The 23,784-nt window shown below is 39.6% G+C and overlaps 2 protein-coding genes across 17 annotated transcripts in view; one reads left to right on the plus strand and one right to left on the minus strand.

Moving 5' to 3' along the window:
* Positions 1 to 364: 364 nt before the first annotated feature.
* On the minus strand, positions 365 to 10,778 carry fhip2a (FHF complex subunit HOOK interacting protein 2). Of its 2 annotated transcripts, XM_008322308.3 has the most exons (17): positions 10,500 to 10,778; positions 9,548 to 9,626; positions 8,680 to 8,849; positions 8,391 to 8,495; positions 8,155 to 8,277; positions 7,862 to 8,065; positions 7,567 to 7,763; positions 7,345 to 7,459; positions 7,161 to 7,237; positions 6,861 to 7,053; positions 6,415 to 6,578; positions 5,727 to 5,873; positions 5,537 to 5,627; positions 5,048 to 5,191; positions 4,667 to 4,807; positions 3,690 to 3,793; positions 365 to 3,612 (listed from the first exon to the last, which is right to left on the minus strand). In XM_008322308.3, the coding sequence occupies exons 1-17, from the start codon at positions 10,542 to 10,544 to the stop codon at positions 3,501 to 3,503; spliced, it is 2,211 nt and encodes a 736-aa protein (XP_008320530.1). In that variant the 5' UTR covers positions 10,545 to 10,778; the 3' UTR covers positions 365 to 3,500. The 2 variants fall into 2 exon arrangements, 1 of the variants encoding a protein (XP_008320530.1); XR_003051243.1 differs by lacking the exons at positions 365 to 3,612; positions 3,690 to 3,793; positions 4,667 to 4,807; ... (1 more) ...; positions 5,537 to 5,627; positions 5,727 to 5,873 and adding an exon at positions 5,981 to 5,996 and having other exon boundaries at positions 6,049 to 6,578.
* Positions 10,779 to 11,486: 708 nt separating this feature from the next.
* The window catches only part of ablim1a (actin binding LIM protein 1a), a 35,381-nt gene continuing 23,083 nt past the window's right edge, over positions 11,487 to 23,784 (plus strand). For 2 of the 15 annotated variants that reach the window (XM_025060576.1, XM_017037319.2), the window contains exon 1: positions 14,610 to 15,215. In XM_025060576.1, coding sequence (XP_024916344.1) covers positions 15,125 to 15,215 — 91 coding nt within the window. In that variant the 5' untranslated portion in view covers positions 14,610 to 15,124. Of the gene's footprint in view, positions 11,677 to 14,604; positions 15,216 to 19,770; positions 20,133 to 23,784 lie in introns of those variants that run through there. The other 13 variants (XM_025060582.1, XM_017037325.2, XM_025060579.1 and 10 more) reach the window with 12 other exon arrangements.

Here is a 23,784-nt window from a genome sequence, read left to right on the forward strand (position 1 = left end):
TATATATATATATATATATGTCCTTCATCAGATTAACTCAACCCCTTGACCCTGTCACACAATCCTCAACTTTGCCCACAGATTACGACTCTTTTCTTCTCATTTCTGGAGCTTGGTCTGGATGACTGGTTCAGAGCCAATGATTGGCTGACGGAGGATTAAGTCTCCAGGTCATTGACGGGCAGCAGAGATCATGGTCTCTCTCTCTCTCTCCTGCTGCAGTGTTGCCTCAGTCATGGTTGTTGAGTTTAAAGTACGAGGATTTGTTGTTTTTTTTCAAGGGAAAGAAATGGTTATTTTTGTGTATTTGTCGCTTGTACAGATTTTGTAATTAAAAAAAAAAAAAAGAGATGTGACAAAATGATCCCATGAAGCCTTTTTATTGGGACAGGTCATGTTCAACAAGAGCAGACTGTCGCTAACGACAAATGACGCGTAAAGCAGTAGTGAAGAGATGGAAACAGAAGAGAAATAAATGAAGAGTGCAGTGATGTATAGGACTGTCAGAATAAACACGTTCGTTAAGATTAATTTGATAAACTTTTTTAACGCATGGGCAAAATATCGCTTGTTTTACTGTATATCCAATAATCACAGCGCCTGTCCATTTATCGTTACTCTTAGACAGAGTTGATACACGTTATGTCAACACAAAGCTTTTGTTTTCCTGATGCACTTCGACCAACTCGACACCCAGCATGCATTATTCAAGGCTAAAACTTCAGGTCAGATGTTCGGCAGTAACTGTAAATTTTTCTTGACATTTAAAGAAATATTTGCATCATTTGGATTTGGATATTGGATAAATCCAATAAAACAGGTGTAATACAAAATCATCCACCTGCTGTTAACTCACTGTTTTAGTTTGTCATATTTAGGAATGTTGAGCCCTGCTCTGCCCTTGACAGGTTAAATTAGTCAGGTACATTATCACAGGTCAGATTTAGTTTGTACAACATAAAGGGAAAAGCATAAGATCACAGCAGAAAACCTTCACATTTTAACTCTTCAGATCTACAGTGTGAAGGTAAGGCATCAGATCTGCAGCTCAGAACTAAGTCATCACAGGTGGCGCTGACTCTTTTTTTTTTTCTCTTCTCAGAGTGAAAACTAACGTCCAGGCATGCATTTATACACCAGGTAGTAAGTACTATTGCTATTGTACACATACGATACACACCTGTACAGGAAGAGAAAGATGGAGACGATGAAGAGTTGCTTCAAAATGGGTATGATTGACAATTTAAAAAAAGTTTCCTCATACAAGTGTTATTTCTGGTAAAAGTTCAATGATTTTTTTTTTTTGGTTTCTGAAACAAACAGAATTAACAATGTGTTCTTTTTACATTATGAACAGGGATGAATTAAGACAATGTGCAAATCTGATTCCATGCATGTTGTTGCATAATGAAGCTCAGAGTGACATGAAGAGGAAGCAGGGTTTCAAACCAGAAACTCTCAGCTCCGGTAAGTCAATCTGTACAATCTCCACATCAGTAAAAAGTCAAGCACGCACGCACATACCTGAACAAGGCAGATCCACACAACAGTCACACTGGGAACAGTGAACAAAAATTTTAAAATGTCTTTTTAAGTTATCCTGATGCGGGATAATTTAAAAATGGACATGAGAAACACGTTGAATTGTTTTTACTGTCACCTACTGTAGATTTAAAAACATTTCATCCATACACAGCACCATGAGTACATGTTCTTAGTCTCTCAAATTTATCATGAATTCATAATACTGCTAAGATACACACATAAAAACAACAACAAAAACACCTGATGATAAACAAGCTCTGAGGAAACTGCAGACAGTGGTTCACACTAAATCGGACAGTGAACAGAAACAAAACTGTTAAACTTTTTGTGGCAATTAGTAATTATATATATAGTTGTATAAAACAATGCATTATTATTGAAATGTAATATTAAGTAACAAAAATCTGATGAAATTTTGAAAAATTATTAGATTGAAGTTCTAAATTCTTCATTCACTGTCATATTTATACACATTCAAATGGACCACCAATCAAATATTTATATATGTATATATATGTGTGTGTAAATGTAGGAATTTATATATTTACTTATGAGTGGTGTCCCATATGAGTTTTCTGCCACTGCAGCAAAAACATCTCAATTGGTTTGTTTTGTTCAACTTTTCTTTAGATTCCAAATTACCAAACAACAGAATTCATTTAGAAAAAACAGACGTGTGTAAAGACCTTAGTCTCAAATTATACTCTTCTGGTTAAAACAGCAGGAGATGATGTCTGACTTCTGATCAATGTACAACATTTTTAATATTACTTTAATATTTTTTTTAACAATAACTTGATTCAGTGACGAGAGTGAAAGAATCTGTTAGATTTTCTCACTCTCATACATTCTAAATGAATGCTCAGGACGTAAAAAAAAAATCAGAAATGTGTTAAACCATGAACCACTGCTGCAGCCTCCTCAGTAACAGACACTAAAGGATTATTCCACTGCACCCACACAAAATCAGAGTGAAATTATTTATAATAGCTTAAAAAAAACAAACAATACAGATAATGTTTGGAACAAACACTGTAAAGGAACAGGACGTCTCCAGATGCCAGTTAAGACACTTTCCAAAAGCCAACACCAGCGAGGAGGAGCATAAATGTAGGTGAACGATGTAACAAGTGCAATGCGATGCAATGAGGTCCATGTGCAAATTTCAGCGTGTCGTCATAACAGCCGAGATGAAAGGTGTCTTTGGACGATGGTAGATTACAGATGAGGGAAAACACCAGCGTTTGTCACCGCTGCAATTTTGATTCATTTTATCTTCACACATTAATTAAAAGGCAACCATAAAGCACACCAATAAATAAAAGGACTTGGCATTTAAAACATGACTGCAGTATCATAAATACTGCATCCCAGTATCTTAGTAAATATCTACACAGAGTTGTAGGTGAAGTTAAAAAAAAAAAAGTTTCAAAAGGAAACAGTCTCCTGTAACTGGATGGTGAGACACCACACTAAGGCATCGATGTTTACAAATGGATGAAAAGTAGACAGGAAATAAATACACAACTTTCCCTTTGACATAATAATTGCAGGGCTTTCAGCTTCTGGCTGATGAAAGAGAAAGATGTTGGTGGTGGTGTTGAATGTGGGTGGACGTGGGTAAGAAAACGTAGAGGCTGAATGGAATCCGGAAAACATCTAACTCCAACTCAGCCTCTTTGCTCCTCATTCTCTTCTTACTCCTCTGCAGGCTGGGCAGTGTCTGTGCTCCGATCGGCTCCAAAAGTAGACCAGAGACTTTTTTTAATGTTGGAGCCTTAGAGGTCAGAAGAGAAGGGAGGAAGAAGCCGTTGGAGTGGGCTTAAACTTGTAAGGATGAGCAGTTTGATGATGAGTTCTGACCCTGTGCCACCGATACCAGCACAACCAAGGAGGCCTGGCGTTCTCCTGACCTGTCAACCTGGCCAAAGCAGATGGATGGACAGTGGGACTGATCAGGGTGAGGAGGAGGCAGCTGCGTGGTGTTTGACGAAGGCGATGGCTGCCAGCTCTTTGCAGAACTCCTCCAATACGATCACTCCCTCCAGCAGAGTCGTGTGGTCGATGCTGAGGGAAAAAACCAGGACCATTTCTGCAAAAGTGAACACATTGAGGAGAAATGCAACCAAGTGTGAAGTCCTTACGTGATGCCCTCGGGTTCCAGGCCCAGTAACCTCTTCCTCACAAGCAGCAGTTTGGGTGTGAAGTCTGGGATGCGATGAATCCTCAGCATCAGATCTCCCACCACCTGACACATGCAGCATCAGAACACACAGTAAACACACAGTAACTGTTTAATTTTACAAAAACAAGACAAGTCACCAGTCACTTGCTTGGTAGCTAAGAGGCAACATCTCTCTCTTTCTCACACACACACACTATTGTGCCTTGTTTTGTTGTTGTTAATCATTATTTATGTATCAACTACTATCATAAAAGACAGTATTGTGTTAATTAATTTAATTATTTTTGTAAACTGTTTCTGTGTTGTTGTAATCATTTTGCAAAGAACTCCTAGAACTGTTCTGATTGTTTACAGTATGAATACTATTCATTGTAGAATATATATAATATGGTAAGTAATACATTATTACTATAATAGTAGTAGAACATAACATTAAGATAATTTTAACAAGTCTGATTTTTGTTATTGATTTATGAGATCAATAAAATCAAGTGCACCTACACAGCACTTTAACCAATCGCACCTACTGAGCTAATTTATTCTATTAACATTTTTTTGAGCAATGAAAAAAAAAGATCCCATCATTTTTATACGCAAACCAGTTTTTTTCATTAATATGAACTTAGACAATTCAAATCTGGCGTTGACCCTTTTTTTTTTTTTTAGCTACTGATGTCATGTATCCTGCAGCCGTCGTTACTCACAAACAAGGAGGTGTTCTATTTGTTGTAAGGCAATTCAAGTAGCAGCATGTTTAATTATTAAGACTGAGTTTAGAGAAGCACAGCCTTGAAAATGGCAGCAGTTGATTGAATTATCACTTTGTTTTGCTGCAGCAAACATTTAACAACACTCAACCTTTTTATGGTATTAAATTATTAGGGTAAAGTTACCAGGATATTTAAAAAAAGAAAAGTAAACAAACAGAATTCTTACCCTGACAATGACAGAGAAGAGAGATCTGCAGCCTGGAGCCAAGCTGATATAAGGATCCAGCAGATACTCATGTAAGTGAGGGTGTGGTAATAAGGACAGTTTGGACAGGACCGCGGTCACCTGCAGGTTCACATCGTAAGGCTGGGAGAAGAGATTAGAGTATAAACGTTAGGCTGAGGAATCCAAATAATCAACACCAAGTACTGTTGTTGTATTAAGAAAATGAAAAGATATATTTTAATTTCCCAAAAGGCCCAAGAACATTAATTAGGTCTAAAATAAACATGTTCTTTAAAAAAAATACATTTTATATATATATATATTTTTTCTTTTCTGCTTTTGTTCTGAACATTGTTTAGTGTTGTCATTGTTTTTACCAACCTGGTCTAGGATGCGACCCATTCGGTCAAAGAGAACCTTCAGGAAGTGGCCTTCAAAGAACGGGACGTCAAGGTTACACTTCTCAAAAGGCTTTGGATTTCCACGCCAGTCCCACCGTTGGCAAACACCACAAAAGTCCCTGAACTATGATGGACAATTCCAAAAAAAAAAAAGAATGAGTGAGTCAGTCTGTCTATGGCAGACAGTATATTTACTGTGGGGACTGAGGGACTGTGGCATCGGGTCTAAATTTCTGTGCGATTAAAAATATTGGGATATTTTATTTTGTAGCAAAAAATGAGCTATTTAATGTGGGTATTTTCTTTATCTGTGCCAGAGTGAGGAAATTCACCTGATTTGTAATTGTAATTCCTTTGCTTGGTGAGGACAGTAATTTTACAGTGTTTTTCCAATAGCATCAGCTAAGTTTTGAAGAAATACCTGGGAATGGTGTCAACTTGTAGTTACAGCAGCAGTTTCGCAACTCACCTGTCTGTGTGCGTCTCTGAGGTAGGTGTCATAGCCGGTGCCCTCAACCTGATAGGAAGACTTGGCTTCATCGGGGACCAAACACAAGAAACTGGAGGCAATTATAAATGTTACAGTTAGAACATTAACATGTAAAGCAACAGCTACTCTAACTGTCAAAGTATACGGCGTACTACATGTTTAAGTTTACCTGTTGACAATCTTGTGAACTTCTGTTTTCCCATCGGGCTTTGAGTGCTCAGGACTTTGAGGAGGTGAGGAGCTGAGCCAATCAGAACCAGACAGCCTGCTGTCTGGAGAGAGGTCGTCACCAAAGAGAGGATCCTCTTCCAGGTCACTACAGGACACAAACATCCCTGTGAGTTTTTCTCTAAAAATATGATCAACAAACTGGTCATAATATAACTGTTGCATTTTGAACAGAGCTATATTGATGGTGGTTGATGACATCACGTGTGACCTGTTACTAACCTGATAACTTGTTGGACATGGTTGATGACATCACGTGTGACCTGTTGATAACTTGTTGGACTAAAAGATAAGTGTGACTTTACTAAAAATATATTAGAGATGCATCAATGTAGGTAGAAGTGTGATTCTCAATAATTACACAAATAGATTTTTGTTGATTGTTGTTGTTTTCATTACATTAGGACAAGAACAAAATATTTTATTACTATTATTGCATGATCTCTCTCCAGTACAATTTTTAATTACTAACTTTAGATTTTCATAAAAAAACTGTGAAACTGCAGTACATCTGGTAAAAAAACACCACAATTTGATGCATTCCTTTTATTTCTTTCCAATTGTGTTTGTGCAAAAGTGCATGTGTAGTGCTGACAGGGAGAACAAAGATCAGATGCGTGGACCCTTACACGGCATCATGGGGCTGGCCGTTCTCCAGAGGCTCTCGCTCTTCCTGTGGTTTGTTCTCCAGATAGTTCCTCTCCTCCAGATTCCGGAGCACCATGCTGTGGAGGATGTGCTGGTTGGGCTTCTGGATCAGCTGCTCAAACAACCGCAGCGTCATGATGCTGATCTGGAGACAGGAAGCACACAGGTAGTTTTGTTACCGTTTGATTTAATACCTATTATTAATTAACATTGATTTTGCCAGTGTTTATCTTAAAGACAGGAATGTATGATTTAGTGGGGCAGAAATGCCCCAATTAAAATTCACCATGATTCAGTTCACTACAATAAAGAATCTTTGAGGGGCAGATAGCTATGGACGATATTATTGACACTGATATCAATGAGAAAAAGATGTACAAATAAAATGTACTCTTCCAACAGACATAAATAAAAAAAAGGTAAGAACCTCATCTGATAGGTGATCACAGTGCTCAATAAGTCTGTGCCTCAGTGGATTCTTAGCAACAGTCCCAGGACTCTCTGGATCCCTCTCCTCTCCCAGCAAGAAATAAACCATTTCCTGCAGCAGAACCTCTGATGTCACCTGCCTGATAATCCTGTTGAGCAGCGCTGTGGAAGTCAGAATGCCCACCTCTGAACTGTGCACAACACAAACACACCAACATGAGCATCACGGGCAAAGGCACCCAAAAGAAGGATAGCATGAAGACTATGAACAGAAAACAAAAAAGAATCAGGTGCTTACGTCTGCATCAGTTGTGGCTCCATCACAGACACAAAGAATCTTTCCCTCACTGCTTTTGCCATCACTGTAGCCGCTGACTGTGATAGAGAAAAAAAGTCTGTTCATTTTTCTTTGATCGACACGTCAATTAAAAAAAAAAATGAAACGAGCAGTCAGACAACAATGGTGGAAATGTCAAAAGGACCTTATGAGCCTCCTTGATGAGTTGATCACAGTAATCCAACCAGGACAGAAATGAGATGAGAGCCCTCTTCCCCGTGAAAACAGCAGCATCCTCTTTCAAGTTATATACATCCAGGCTGGAAAGAGAGCAAAACATGCAAAGTTTAATTGAATATTCATTATAGAAACATAGATCAAAATTTCAGTTGATGAAAAGTAACTCCCAATATAAATATATATATACCCCCAATTGACAGACTCCACTGTTTCAATGTCCAAAGGATCTATAGACTGTGGCAGGGCTTTGTAGAAGGAAACCAGTTTTCCTGTAAGAAGCTCACAGAGCTCAGTGTTTTCTGTTAAACACTTGGCAGCAGCAGGCTCTGGTAAACTGACCAGCAGCATCAGGCCTTCACATGCTTTCACAACTATCCTGCCATCCTAGAAAAAGATTGAAAAAATATATATAGGTTAAGTATAACATCTTTAACTGACAACAAAGAAAAGAAAATTATTCATGTAAACCAAAGGTTACTTACAGGGCTCTTTGTGAGATTGAGGAGAGAAGTGACAAGATTGTAATTGCTGCTGTTACTGCTGGCTGGACTTGATGTGGAAGCAGCAGCATTCTGTGGCTCCTCTGGGGAGCCAGCTTGACTCTCTGCCCCAGACTGACCAGTGTCTGGCGCTTTGACCTGCTCTGCTCTTTCAGGACTCTTCGTGTCAGATTTTCTTGATTTGTTCTTCAAATAGAATAATAAAATAAAATGTTTCTGATCTGCAGTACATGATAAAATGTAACAAATCTGTAGTTTGTGTTACATTAACTAACCTCAAGGAAAAAGTTCACAAGATATGGGTCCTGCTTCAATTTGGCACAGACTATACAAAGGAACTGAATCTCTTCATTTTCTGTAGGAGCAGCCAGCACCTCCCCACACAGACGCACCAGTTTCTGACAGCAGCCGCAGGAAAAAAATAGTCACAACTTACGTAAGCTGTCAGTTAATGGAACAAGTTAAGATAAAGGACATTTAAAAACTATGTGAAAAGACTGCAGCATCTTACTTGTACAGGCCTGTGGACATTAATGTGAGGCAGGAGAGGCTGTCGAATGTGCGCTAAAAGCTTTGTGTAGAAGGTCAGCACCTGCTGCTTCATCCCTGGTGGACACTGATCAGGGAAAAAGAAAAAGAAAAATCACAAAAACAAAAACTACTATTTAAAACAATCTACAACATTAACTCTATCTGTTCGTGTGGGAAAAGCATACATCAAGACAAACATGTATTTGAAGCAATATACTCAGGATAGTCTTGTATGTTTGTGCACAAAAATAGAAATAAAACTGACTTACATCAGCTTTGCCTAAAGTGTAGAGCGTCTCCAAAATCTTGTGATGTAAGAGATACTCCATGCAGGGTCCAGTCTCTCCAGTCTCCCTTTCTGTTTCTTCCTGGGTCAAAATGTCCAGCATCTGTTCCAGGTGGGATGGGATGTTTGTGTCTGTGACTGGAGCTTTGTCATCTAACAAAAACACGACATTTTGAAATTACAGCCAATAAAAATGTCTAATATTGGCAGTAAATATTTTCATAGACAAAAAGATACTCCACTGACTAGAGATTACTATAAATTTTTATCTTAAATTATCTTTTAAATATCTTTTATTTTAAATTTCCTGAAGTACAATATCACACCAATAGTGCATAGTTAACTCAGCTGACAGTTGTGCACTTAGTGCTTCTAAGCACTTCACATTAAGCTACCGAAACAAACAATAGTCCCAAAGATTGTTTTCACTTAAGTGGGAGCATTAATCAGCTTAGTTATGTAATAAGAGTACAGACAAACTCCCATTGCTTAGAAAGTAAAAGCATTTTGCTGACCAACAGGTTTCACTGGATTTCTACATGGTCCTTACAAAAAAAATACAAACCTTAGACATAGATTAGCAAACGTGATGATGGACAACATAGGTACTATTGTCTAAATAGAGCTGTCAAATTTCCCTGCTAACTTGACTAGCGCAGCATTCCCTGCATTCCTTACATTAATGAAATGTGTTTTTCCTGAGGCAACTTCTGAAAAGTCATTAGATTCTTGTATTATTATCTAAGAATGTGGAGTATGAACAGACTATAAAATAAAGGTCTGAATGAATTATAACCATCGCTAACAACCTACTGAAAGGTTGTTAGCTTATTCTCGCTGTCATTTCTTACCAGACGTCTCAATGTAATAGTGGGTAATAGCCTTCCAGTGATAGACAAAGTCCTCCTGCAGGGGCAGCGACGGAGCAAGCTAAAAAACATGAATTACAAACAAAATCATGTGGCTGTGTTGACCATGATGTATTTACATATATATAACGTCAAGTTGTACATCTTGAAGTTATACGACTTTAAGGGTATTAGCTGAGACGTTCAGCAGCAAGTCAGGGCTAGAGTTCGATTAAGCTAAAAATTGTACTAAAACTTTTCTATAATTGTTAAAAATCATAGTTATGACTTGAAGTTTCTATGCTATATTCGGTAAGTCGCAAAAAAAAAAACAAAAAGGAAAATGAGAGTTTTCCCGTAACACACCTGCCATAGGTCTATTGTTAAAGCCTGTAACATTAAACAGAGCAGGTTTTTCGTTGTTTCTCACAAGTTAGCACGCTACCTAACAACAATGTTTGGTTTTCTAAACAGCAATGGAGCTTTAACAATACACGCAAGGTAAATATATATATATATATATAAAAAAAAAAAAAAAAAAAAACTGGCATGTTTGCGCAACAAGAGTATGAGTCGACGTATTATTTCGACATCACTTTCCATGATAGGACCCCGGTATGGTTACAGCTAACTAGCTGCTTTAGCACGGTTCGAGCCAAGGTCCTAGGCTAACTAGCGTAGCTTCTGGAGCCACGTTTAACACAGCTGGCATGTTGAAACGAACTTGACGTTAAAATGTAAATACGTTATACAGCGGTACGATAACAACTGAACACACGTAATTGGGGTTCTTCAAACACAAGGGGATATATTAAAACGGCGGACAACTAAATCTCAAAGCGCTAACTTTAGCTTTTTAGTTAGCATCGTTTCCGAAGGTTCAGACATACAATACAGACGTTTAAAAATAGGAAGCCACAATATTGAATCAAGCTGTTTTGGAAAAATAACTTACCGCTTCTACCGCATGCTGTAGAATTGACGTGAATTTGGAGAACATTTTGTTCTTCGACTGGACAAGTTTCTCTCGAGAAGACCTAGAGAATTCCTCTATCTTCTTCTTCCTGTTATTGCCGCCGCGATCCAGATTGGAGGTTTCATGCAACGACACTTATAACAAGAGAACAAACGTCAACAATTAACCTTAATACAACGCTACTTCTATTGACTCTAATTGGACGTCAGACTACATAGGCCCTGGCGCTGCCACTGTAAACAAGGCGTTACAGCCAGTAACCAAGGTACGTTCTACTTTGGACACGGTGGCACTTCCTCCGCCAAACGATACCTGTGTAGACCAGCAGGGGCCGCAGGGACACAGGACAAGGGCTGTGTTATAATTACTGACGACGACCGTTGCATACAAATTGAAACAGCCAGCGATACACCAAACACTGGGAAGGACGTTGATCAATGTTTTTAAAACGTGAATCAATAACCCCACTTCAAAATTTAAATCAAAATATCCGATCCCAATAATACAATGGAATTGAAATGTGCATGGAAACCCACGTGAGTTGAAAAAAATAACGGATAACCCCTTATACGGTTGAACCGAAGTGAATATAAATTGCAGCGCGTAGATGGAGGTTGCGGCTTTAATTGTTTTATATTTAAACGTATAAGCAAAATGGATATTATGGTTAAAGTGTTACAGACAAAAGACCATATATTGTCCCAGGCAGACTGGGCGCTGGACAACTTTAAAATGGCTTAAGTAGCAGAGTACAGAACAGCTCAGTCATCCCAGGCAAACCATACAAGACATTTGGTTCATATAAAACAACTAGATGCGTTTTAACTTAAATATTTCTATTCATGTGACCTTATGTACAAATATGGACAATAATGAACTTGAGGGAAAAAGCAGGAAGGATGCTGTCTGTTCCAGGACACGCCCTGTCGGTGGAGCGCGCTCACTCCATCGGGCAGTCCGGTCTAGTCTTCCTAATTTTCCAAATCGTATGGCTCTCTTCCCCTCTATCCCCGCTAGACATTTTAAAACAAAAACTCAGAGCACAAATTGGGCCACAACGTAGTTCCCACTTCCCCCAACTATACAGAAGAATTCTCCTCCTGATCTGTTAAAGAAAGAAGAGAGAGACTCTACCTACCGGGCATGTCTGCTAGAGGTGAGTATCTTTGCCGCAGAATCCTTAATAACAGAACATATAGAGTATATAGTGGAAAATACAGTATGTCTTTGTGTCTGTGTGTGTGTTTGTCTCTGTGTTTGTGCGTGTGCTTGAGTGCGTGCGTGTGTGCGTGCGTGTGTTCTGTTGACTGTGGATGCAATAGCGAGGATGCGAGTCCATTCGCTCCTCTTTTGTGAGGCAGTATTAATAATGCTAATGACGGTTATTCTAAGTAGGTTAGCCCAGTGCAGGGATGACACCACAGCTGCAGCCCTCTGTGGACAGTCTACAGCCTACAAGTTGTTGTGTTGAGGTGTATTCTGGAGCATGCAGGCTATAAATAGGTCAGACTTTATTGAAACAACCAGCAGTGATAACCACTGCCCTTGACATTTGACCCTTTAGTTAAAGATGGTGCATATTTCTGTGCAGTAGCTGATGGAGTTGTGTGAACTCACATTGTGAAATGATGAAGTATAATGATGTTATATTTGAAGGTTTTTCAAACTCTAAAAATAAAAAAAAGTCAATTCTGACCAAACATCAGATTTTAACTAAACTTCATTGGAAGCTTTGAAACTTACTATTTTGAGGTTCAATTTCTTTTTCAAAATTTTAATTAAATCAATGCAAATGATTTATTGTTTTCTTTCTTGTTTTAACAAACAGATCTGAAGACAGAGTTATACACAGAAGAAACATGCTGTTTAATTTTGAGTAAATGAATCCTAGATATTTAAGAGAAAAATTAATAATCTGAACTGTGTTCACCTGGAGAACATTAAACACAAACATCAAGTACCACAAACTGGTGGTCTTGTTGTATGGCAAGGGCATTCATTGCTCATCTTTTGTGGTTCCCTCCTACTTAATCTGTTTGGTAGAATCTTCTCTTGAATAATCTATAGACACAAAAAGTAGTTCATGGTCTGAACATAAGCAATTTTGTAGACTTTGAGTAGAATAGGCAACAAAGCCTAATGGGAAGTGGGCCACATGAGTGGGCATTGTGTGTGATTGACAGCTGAAATCTCTTATACCTATTAATGTCAGTCAGTATTTAGTTTCAAAACCATCACGGCACCTCTTTAAGTTGTAAATCTCAAGGCCTAAAACAGAACTCCTTATTGAAACTTTATATTTAATTTGGTCTGTTGGTAGACCACAGTGGTCCAAAGCCGCTGGGCTTTTACTGTCCTGTAGTTGCAATTCTCACAGACACAAGAGATAATCTCTTGTTACTGCTGCTGGCTTAGATCAGGTTGTCTCATTGACTGACAGGGATCTGGATATAAATAGAGGTGTTACAATTTTAACCTTAAGCTTACTTTTCTTAAATCATCGGCTCCTTCAGCAGTTACTTCACGCCATTGTCCAGAAGGATACGTCATTGTAGCTTGGGTCGCTATAGTCTGTATAGGAGGATGGCTTTGAACCCTGTCAACTGATGTTGCCTATTCTATATGTTCAAATGGTGGTGAAAAGATCGATGGAGTTCAGAGCCCATGCACCACGTGACAGCTCCCCCGTGGTACAAGGATCTGATTAGTACGCATAAACCCCCCGGAAAAGGTCCATCAATATTCATGAGAATTAGCTACACTGGACACTACACTTTTGACATAGTGAAGTGTCGATTATTTGAGCTATTTAGACAAATGTCAGCCTATTTTATATCAACACAGATCATTCAGGAAATAGTAATAATCATTTTATGGCACCAGGTGACACGTGTGAGACAAATGAGCTGGGAATCACAGCAGGGCAAATGTGTAAACAATTCTGAATATAATTTTTAACTATTCAAAATTATTTCCACACTGCTACCACTGTATTTTAGCAACTCATGTTGCTAAACAAGCTCATGTGATCGATAACTTCATTTACAGAGTATTTTCACAGTCAAGCCAAGAATGTGTAATGATTTGCTGCTTGTTTATATCTTGTGACTTTTTAAGCGTTTGATCTGTCCTCCCTTGCCTTGAACTCTTGTTCTATGCAAATCATTACAGTAATGTTAATGAACAATCTGTGGAAAAACATTCAGAAAAATAACTGGGTAACACCCATAATAATATTTTGACCAAAAATCCTTTTTGTTTAAAATGTATTTCTAATGACTCGCTCTCATACTACTTTTTTTTTTTTTTTTGACGAGCATTAGCCATTACTGCACTCTGAGTCCAGCAGTTACATCTGGCCTCCACCCTCCCAGACCTCTTATCAACAGAGCCATCAGCTTTTACCTTGGTAGCATGTCCTTCCATCATCATCCATCGTCATCCCCACCTTATAATACACCCATGTGGGCTCACAACTCTATCTGAACCTTTTAGTGTCATCATTGTTCCAGTGATATTTTCCTTAGTCTAGAATCTCCTTTTGTGTGATTGTAAAGAAATTGTTACCAACCTTTGGATGTTGACGTGTTTTAGCTGAGCAGTTAAAAAACTTTTTTTTTTTTAAACATAGAGTAGTGATGGAAATGATGGATGTTAAAAGCAATTTAACAAGGGAGTTAAGTGCAGTTCAAGGTCTGTCTGTGGTTGTTGGATGGGTTTTGACTACTTCCTCCTTTTGCTACTTAGTGATCCTGCATGTTGTCTTTACCTGATGGTTTTTAAATTGTTTTATAAAGCTGTGGCTGTGAATTTTATTTTTCACCTTGGCCTGCTTAGTTAATAGTCTCTGTTTATGATGCCAACCGAGTTTGCAAGTCACAGATTAATTCAATGTAATACTGTTATAATTAAGTGTAACATAATATGATCATAATACATGTAATAATATAATAATATATGTCCAATAAATTAAAGTTCTTTAAAACATAGTTTCCTATTGAAATGCCACAGAAGCCCACTTAAGATTTTACACTGACATATGCAGTCAAGTATTGAAGTGTGGAGTTATAGCAACATTTCCACAGATTTCAGGTCATAGAGCCTGTAGATTTTGTAATGTAACCTTCCCTCTTTTGGTTGGCCTTGTCACCAATAGTATCTTAATGTCTTAACAGACATTATTAGGGACATATGCTGTCTGGAAAACTTTGAGCAGAGCAAGTTTTATTCCTACCACCATCCATGAGTCCTTCCTTTTCCCTGAATAAGGTAAATGCCTCCCGAGCAGTGGCCACTGTACCTGTTACACTGCAGTGTAATGTAGACAATCAGTGGTTGGTGAAAAAAGAGGCACAGCTCTATTCTGCAGTAACCCAATCTGAATCCTCCTCCTTTACCGACCAGAAGGCAGCTCATGCTCCAGCAGCTCAATCGTCTGCATCAGCACTTTTCTCTGTGTCTGTGTGTTTGCTGTATGTCCTGTAGAAGGTTTGCTGTGCATGCGCATTCCATGTGTCCTAGCAAAAGGCTAAATAATTGATGAGCTTGAGAAGAAGTAAAAGTGCAGCCGGACAGGAGGACGGTGTGTGTGGGAGTGTGTAGAGATGGAAGAGAGGAATACGTCGAAGCAGCAGCCTGGCTACGACGGGCTCTGCAACTACGCCCAGAAAATCACCTCCTGCTTCGGTTTAGATGGTAAGATGGGGAATCATAAAAAAGCACCGGGGGATGTTGTCATTCTTGTGTGGAGCCTGTGCTTGCAGAAGCAAACATTTGATCTTTTTTTTTATGTGATGTTGATTTGTGCCTGTGCAGCAGTCTTGTTCTGTGCATGTGTGGGTCGGTTTGTGTGGAATGCATGATTAGTTGTGTCAAAGCGAGTACAGCGTGTATGATATTTAGAGGGCAGTGGCTCAGTGCAGCAGAGTAGCCTCATGTCCTCAAGTAATCTGTGCTCCATGTGTCTGAATGTACTAGTGCTGGTTGATCGTCTTTTAGCTCGGTCTATACCTGTCACACCTTAAAGCTTCGGACTTGAAATGTTCTTGTAAGGAAGCCAAAGCACTAAAGTATTGATGTAAATATTCAGCAAAGCCACAGCCTCGGCTAGTTGTCTTCACACATTGTGAGATAAGGAAGACTCTTAAATGTAGGCCAAGCTTGGAAACTACAGACACAGAAGTTGTTGTTTTTTTCTGTTTTTGTTTTTGTTTTTGTTTTGTTTTTTTTAGCTGTGTCATGATCTGTCTTGTGGTAAACTATCAATCAAAATTGGTAAAAGAAAAAAAAATGTAGCTACCTCTGACTAGTCTTGTCAGTCACATGTCATGGAAGAAATTTTAGTCATCAATCATGAAGACACTATCACTGCATTTCTGTTTTGAAAATTGATTTAACAAATCTTTGTTTATGGTGGTTTTTCAAAACCACATCAGCGTGTGGGCTTATGTTGTTCCTTAGCGTGCTCTCTCACCCCCTCCCTTGCTGCTCACCTCACATTGAACCCTAATTTCCAATGGCGGCGAGTACCTCATTGATCCAAGAATGAGTGCATGATGTTAAAAATTTAATCACTTCATGTCGTTTGTATGGATTTTGCTTTGTTGAGGAGATGGATGTGTGTGGACCATCCAATCCTTCCTGGGTTCAGATTCTTATATCGAATAAGAAAGATAACAGGGGGTTATGGCTGAGGTTTCCCCCCCGCAGCTGAGGTAGTTTCAGTATATTTTATTCTTAAGCATGATGCTAATGATTAACAGTGGGATAGTGCACATTTGGCAGCACGGATGACTTTGCAGGTACTGACCTTCCAAATGGCTGGCAGAGTTTCAGTTGCAATTTACCCTGAGAGTCTCGGATCACATTCATGCTGTACATAGATATGTTTCCAAATGTCAGGAAATTTCACATATAATGAATTTTTATTTGCAGACATTTTCATATTTGTGCAGAAAGTTGAGTCCCTATGTATTATTGTCATTGTATAAAAATAATTTCTGTTTTTGTTTTTCAAAACTGACGTTGACACAGATGATTCCCATAGAGACACCGTAGATATTGGAAATGATCACTATGTGATGGGTCAACCTGATGTGTCTCCACCTGACCGCACCCAGAAGTTAATCATAGGCTCAACGTCAGCCCTAAGCTGCTTAAAGCACCAGTCTGGTTGAGCAGAAGACACTCAAAGTGTAAGCTTCTTTACATCTCATTCTCATAAACCAGCAACACAGTGTGTTTAACCTTTACTGTTCGCTTTTTGATGCTTTCACCTCAAGTGGAGTTGGACAGCTCCTCAACTCTGAGGCTAAAGGTGCAGGAACTTAGTCGGGGGTTAGGTTTTTGCTGAAGGCATCTTTGTCGTAATTTAACAATGTCCTACTCTGCAGTTGCACATCAAGCTCCAGTTCTTTTTTTCCCTCTGATTTGTGCCTCTATCTACGCACCTCATTCTTGACGTCCTACAAGGAGTGGATTTTAAGGAAGGTCCAAGTCGGCTCCTGGTCAACACCTACTGGCTTTGCTACACCCTCCTCTGTGGGAACATCAAAAAGGAGCAGACCACCATGCCGACTCTGCCTAATCTTAACAGCCTGGGGAAGTTTTGCAGCTTCAGGCACAGTCAGAATGTTGACCGCGTGCAAGTGAAACGAAAGAATTCAGTCAAGAGAATGTCCATCATTGAGGATGGGCAGGTGGCTGAGGTCCTGTACCTCATACCAAAACAGTACTTGGATCAGCTGCCCTCCCTCAACCCTGATGACTATTATCTAAGTGAGAAGCTGACTGAACTATCTTCAGGTAGGACCAAATCAAAGATGTTATTTCTGTGACCGAGTTCAATTCATGTTTCAGTGCTATTTTAATAGTTTTTTACAACTACATTGTAATTTGACATTTAATCAAGCCTTTTGCAGTAATTATCAAAAAAGTTGCTGCGTACATGTGAGTAAATTAGTTGTTGCAAAGAAACGTTTCATCCAATGAAATGCATGGCAATTAATGTTTAAAGTTAAAGTCACACAACAGAAAATTTCAATTTAGTTCCTGTGTCAGACCTGAAATGTGCCAAAGTACTTTAAAAAGTAAATACAAAGGCAGTAAGACTGCATTTTTAGCAAAATACACAAGGATGTGTGTACAACGTACTAGTGTGCATACAAGGACACAAAGACAAGATGAGATAGCTCTACTTCGAGTACCATGCATTTGGAAAAACCACAACTGTGTTTCTACACAAAGGTTTTTCCAGCTCCCACCCAAACCTAAACAACTATATTGCTGCTGAACACCAACATTTTATTTCCACATCACTCTTTTCACTGGTCTGTCACTGTAGGTTCAATAATCTTAATTCAATTCACATACACATTAATTTCTGTGGAGAGATTATGGCTGTGCATAAACAGTCACCTGGTCAGGTTATTAATGGATAGTCAGGCACACACCATCCATAGGTGAGCCAAGTACAGCAGAAGGCTTTCAACCATGGATAATAGGCTTTGTGAGTCAAAAATTGCTCTTGGCAAACCTTGTACTGTTGCATCACTGTCCAGCAGCTCCCACAGAGGCTATTAACCACGGCTAGGTGACAGTAGGTCTGTTCAACATACATTTGCATTTCAGTCATACATTGTAATACTTTGCTTTTTCAGTGCACTGTAAGGTACTCCCGCCATTAGAAGAAAAAAACTAGTTTTCTCCCATCAACACTCATATATTCCTCTCTACTTTATGAAAAAAGGGTGGAGTGCAGGGCAAACTATTTTTACCGTAAGCCTCACTGGCGTGTCTCCATCAGGAGAAAACGCCCCTGTGGATACTGGTGCACGGTGGTGGGCTTCCAGCAGGTGGCACAGTTGACACTGCTGAGGCCATGAATGCCTTGTGAATGCATACTAGGCGGCACTGCATCAGCAAATACACAGGTGGTGCTGATGCAAAACAATTCTCTCCCGTTTAGCACAGGACACGTGTATTAGTGTCTGTGTAGTGATGAATATATGCTGATGTCCCTGGCTTATGTACCTGGGTGATGCTAGTGGATATAATTAGATCTTAAAAGGACAGTATGACCTTCTTTAGCTCGATATATGGACAATATATATTAGTGCATATAAGACCATTCAGCCTGTAGACCAACACAAAGGAAATGTATGTTTTGCCAATGTATATGCAAAGTTTTTTTTTCTTTTCTTTCCTTCAAACTTTTCTTCAGAGACAGTGTAATCATTAAGTCTCCATTGCACGATTGACAATAAATGTCAACCATTCAAAAAGGCCATTTCCGTGACAAATGATATAAGAGCTGGTGTGTTCAACAGGAATGTGCTTTCCCGTGCTCCAAGTAATTGGATTCCAGGGGATCCACTGGAGATAATAAAACAAAGCACACGCTAGAAGTAGCGCGATTATTAGCAACTTAGGCTGTCACTCAAGGTGAACCTTGTTTTCCTACACGGTGATGACCACAGTGTTGATTAAGCCTTTTGTTTCTCATTCATCAAAACAATACTTGAAGTTCTGAGTGGGCATTTTATAATAGCAGCCTTTTATGATCTTTGATTATGCTTTTAAATTTTTAATTAGTACAATTAATTGATTAATTTTGCTGCTAGACACAGGGCCATTTATTGCGGCGAAAAGACTGACTTTAAAAGGTTGAGGGTGAGGCTTGTGCAACATTTTTCTTTTTTTCTAAAATCTTTTGAATCCAGGTCTCAAAAAGAGTATTTACCTTCTCTTAGGTCCATTCTCAGGGACTATATGTTGAGTCTGTGGGTCAAAAAGTTCAGAGAAAGAGTAGTTTTATCACATTCAATCAAACATAACATCTCCTGATAGAACCCTGTGAGTCAAAGTTAGTCCAAGTCTGTCCTGGATACTAGAGATATCACTGATGTGTGTGGCAGTTCACCTCTGACCTCTGTGACATCAAAATGTAATTTACAAACTTTTTTAGTAGCTAAACCATAGACTAGAGAAATGCATTACATCATCATTGAAAAATATATGATTGTACACTGTTCATGTACTGCTGCATGGATGTTTTCATGCCCTCAGTCAGGGTTATTTTTGTCTTTTCTAAGGAGCGTGGGATTTTTTCCTTTCCTCTCCTTATTTCTGTTAGTGATGCAGTCTGTGCAATAGGGTTACCGTTTTTGGTCAAGCAGAGGCAGCAGCAGCAGCCACCTGGTTACTGCAATGAGGAGGCGGCTGACACGACAGCCGAGCTGAGAATGGGACAAGGAAGGGAACAGGAGGGAGGAGGAGAAAGGGAGGAGGTGGATCAGGCAGGGTAGAAGGAGGAGGACAGGGATGAGAGAAAAACAGACAGTTGGGAGGCAAACCCCACACTGTAGCAGTGTTTCAGGAGCAGAGCCTATAGCAGCACCTACGTCTCTCTCTCCCCCTTTCTCTCTTTTTCCTCCCTCTCTTACCCCCTCCTCTCTTTCTCTCTCCCTGTCTCTCTCGCTCTCTCTGTGGTATCTCAGCTGCTGCCCTGACTTAAAAGAGGACTAGCAGCTCCTGCTTCACAGGTGATTGATTCTCAGAGCCTTTTCTGGTGCGGATTTACTTGGATTCCAATGGTCATGGTCAAAGAAAAAGGTATGTCATTGTCACGGTCAGAGAGTGAAAGTCTATACGTCTCTGTTTATGACAGATCATTGTATACAGATGAGATTTCTCCTGCATGTCTTGTTACTGTAAGTGAATGTGCAGCATCTGCACTGCTGTGGTTGTTTCAGTCTGACTCTGTACGATACAGAACACAGTGATTGGAATGTGGAGAAGGTTTTCTCTGTATTTGGATTTATTTTGCTTAGAAATATCCCTTAAAGCTAAACACACTCTCCTTCTGTCAAATATTTGTGCAAGATACGCCCTGCTGACATATAGCAGACGATGCTCCGGTTGCACTAACATCAGGCTTTGTATAAATGATTGAACAAATCATCTTCCTTGTTGCATAGTTGCTCGGCTCTGCACATGTTACGTTATAGAATCCCCTGCAGTTTTAAGGAGGAATAATAAGGTGACATAGAGAGGGAAAGTGGAGCAGCAGTGACAGGATCCACACTGCAGAGCTGTGGACCTGCACTCCCCGTCTCTCTCTCTCTCCCTCACTCTCCCTTTCACTCTGTCTGCAGCCGTTGCTGTGGCAACCATCTAAAAGGTATACTCCATTGTTGTCAGCTGTGGCCTTGTTCATATTGTCCTGTTCAAAGAAAAGGTGATTGTCTGCACCTATAACTGAGGTCACGCAGCTCTTTGGCTATGTCAATCAAGGGGGCATCGTTCAAAACGTGAACAATCCCGGCATTTTACTATGGGCTACATGGGGTCGACCATTGTTTGGCATTATGACTCACAGCAGGCAAAAATGAATGCTCAGTACAGATTTATAAAAATTTTAGTTATCTACTATATAAAACACAGGCTAATCTGCCATAATGATAAATGATTAACAAATTAGTGAGATCTGACACCCTTCCTCTGTTTGTTGGAAGTAATAAATCATTTGATCATTAATAATACCCAACAATATGCTACATTTTCTACTTAATTCTTTTCAAGATTTAGAACAGAGACATGGAAACAGGACCCATTCCCAACATTATCAAAGAATTTGTTTTTTTTACCTTAACTGCTCTTGTTTACACTGCAATGAAAGTCCTTTCAGGTTATGTAACCTACAGTCTACAATAGCTGTTCTCGGTCTTACTGAATTTACTCCACAGCCAAAGAATTCCTGTGGCTGTCAATTGGTCAAAGTCTTATTTGCAGCACACTTCATTTTCCATGGCTGAATTTTGAAAAAGCATAGTTTGATTGACTGGTTATTAATAATGACAAGTGAGACTAAAGCGCTGTAACGCTCTGATCAGAAAGTTCCAGAGAAGCTCAGCAAAAACAGTTCCCGTAAATGTCCTTTTTTTCTCGCAAGACCTAATAACACTCCTATAACCAACAGTTCCCATTAGGTAGTTTTCTGTTCCTAAATGTCCTGGTACATTGCCGTTGAAGTTCAGCTAAAAGTCCTGCGACTGTTCCTGCGGGTGGAAATAAGCCACGAGCTGTAACAAAAAACTTTTATGATGTTTATATGTGATATTTAACATTAGTTTGGTTGAATATATTTTAATACATCACTACCAAATGATGTTTTCAGTTTCCTGAATATGTAGGTTTGTTTATGAATCAGACAGCATATTGTGTGATGGAGGCGGGGACCAGCCCTGGAGCAGTGTTCTTGATGTGGATTTCATAGGCCACAAAGAAAAGTCCCTTTCCACCAAGTTCCCGTGTTGGCAGTAGATCCCTAACCTCTGGCTGCCACATGTTCATCTTCCATGATCTCTCTCTCTCTGGAATTTTTTGGTTACATTTTTTTTTCCAACACCACAGCTACTGATGCCTGACTGTCAGCAGCAGCAGGATTGTCTGGGCTCATTGTTCACATTGGCATCAGGAGGCCTTTGTCCCCCCCCACCCCTCCCACCCACTTTGAACAGCAAGATTTGAAAGCTTCGGCAAACTAAGATTTCATTTTGTGTCCTCCAGGGATCTCATCATAGACGCTGTCGGAGGCCAGGTGGGCTCTGTACCAACTGGATGCACAGCTGACCAAATACTGAATTACACTGTATGCTCAGGAAGATGAATTATGACCACAGGATTGCAGTGTCAGTGTTTTGTGCGTGCGCAGGCATTTGTCCTATTTTTAAAGCTAAGAATACCCTTGAAATTGTTTGTAATTTATCGAGGACATGTGTAGTTGAGATAGGCTGATCTTTTTACCTGCATTTACACAGGTTTCTGAGATTTCCACAGACCTCTGATTCATACGCTTTCACTCTTTCATAACAGTGTGTGCGCTAAATTGCATTGCGAGGTCTTCTGACTGGGAAATTAGATCATCGTCACCACACGTACTGTACATGTGTGGCCCTATGCACGGAAACTTCCAGGCTTCCCTGCATAACAAAATTAGAGTTTCTTTCAACTGCAAATCCAGTGTCATGTGCTTAACCTCCCCAGTCTTGCAGAGTGTTGCAGACAAACTGCAGTGGTGTCTCTGCCCCTTATCCAGGGGGCAAAACACTTTGTACAGACTCCCATCCTCGAAGTATTTCTACAGTAAGCACACACAGCCATAATATACTGGTGAAGAAGTTGTGGTCACCCTCACTGGTCTAAGACATGCAGGCTAAAACAACTGTGGAGACAGAAGCTTCATGTTAAAAAAAAGAAGCCATTGTACTGTCATTCTCCTGGTGTGGCATCAATTTTGGTTATCACTACCACATCGTATTTTGTGGCTGTCATTCAAAGTCTAGCTGCTCCTATGTAAACACTGTTGGTTCCTTAGTTCATGAAAAAGCATCACGTTCTCCTTTTTTTGTTTAGTGATTTTCCTTACAGTGCTCGTCTTTGCCAGATGACCAAACACACCAACTCAATATGGCAACAGACCATTCATAGCAGGTCATTATTTGAAACCCTGGTCCCTGAGGATTACTTATTTGAGGTTGAGGGGGGCCTGGTGGAGGTCTTTTGAATCTCTCCTTCAATTTGTGCCCGCTTTTGAAGTACTTTGTCTGGGGTGCTGGTGCTGGGCCATTGGGGTGGGGAGGTGCTGAACACAGCCATCCATATTCATGGAGGGGAGGGTTAAGAGTTTCTTGTTATGTCTGAATGATAAATAGCCTCGGTTACACCCCTAATGCACACACACGCGGGCACTGACGAGATGCTGGGGATTTAGGGGATTTAGGGTGGGCATATATTTTGCCCTTTTATGTTTCAAACTAAATGAGATGTATGTGACTTTTTCATGACCAGTAATCTCATAGGGACCAAAGCCTTTGTCAGCTGATGGAGAATCTTCTTTTCAGGCTTCAGTTGGGTTCAGGATTTAAATGTGTATTTCAGTTTGGTAAAGGTTTGGCATTACTCATCCACGGGTTATGGTTTAAATTAGTGTCAGATATCAAGTAGTCTGACCAAATGAAAGAAGAAAATCTCTGCAGCATCCTGACAACGATAGTTGCTCAAACACACACACACACACACACACACACACAGTGATCTGTCTCTTCTGGAAACTACTCTGTGTTACGGTAACAAAGGCAGCAAGCAAGTAAATATTTCATTAGTACTTTTCAATCTTTTATTATTCTTCTATTATTCTTCCAATGCTTTTAAAAACGAAGTCTGTTTACTCGTCTCCACGGGTTCAAGGACAAAAGTGTAGGGA

Source organism: Cynoglossus semilaevis, chromosome 12, assembly GCF_000523025.1.
Source record: "Cynoglossus semilaevis isolate Cse_v1.0 chromosome 12, Cse_v1.0, whole genome shotgun sequence".
Classification (NCBI taxonomy): Eukaryota; Metazoa; Chordata; class Actinopteri; order Pleuronectiformes; family Cynoglossidae; genus Cynoglossus; species Cynoglossus semilaevis.

Coding starts and splice junctions, on each gene's coding strand:
- fhip2a (XM_008322308.3), bottom strand. CDS start 10,544: ATGTTCTCCAAATTCACGTCAATTCTACAGCATGCGGTAGAAGCG. Junction 7,460..7,566: donor GTGGAGTCTGTCAATTGGGG/GTATATATATAT, acceptor CTCTCTTTCCAG/CCTGGATGTATATAACTTGA. Junction 6,579..6,860: donor GTGATCACCTATCAGATGAG/GTTCTTACCTTT, acceptor TCCTGTCTCCAG/ATCAGCATCATGACGCTGCG.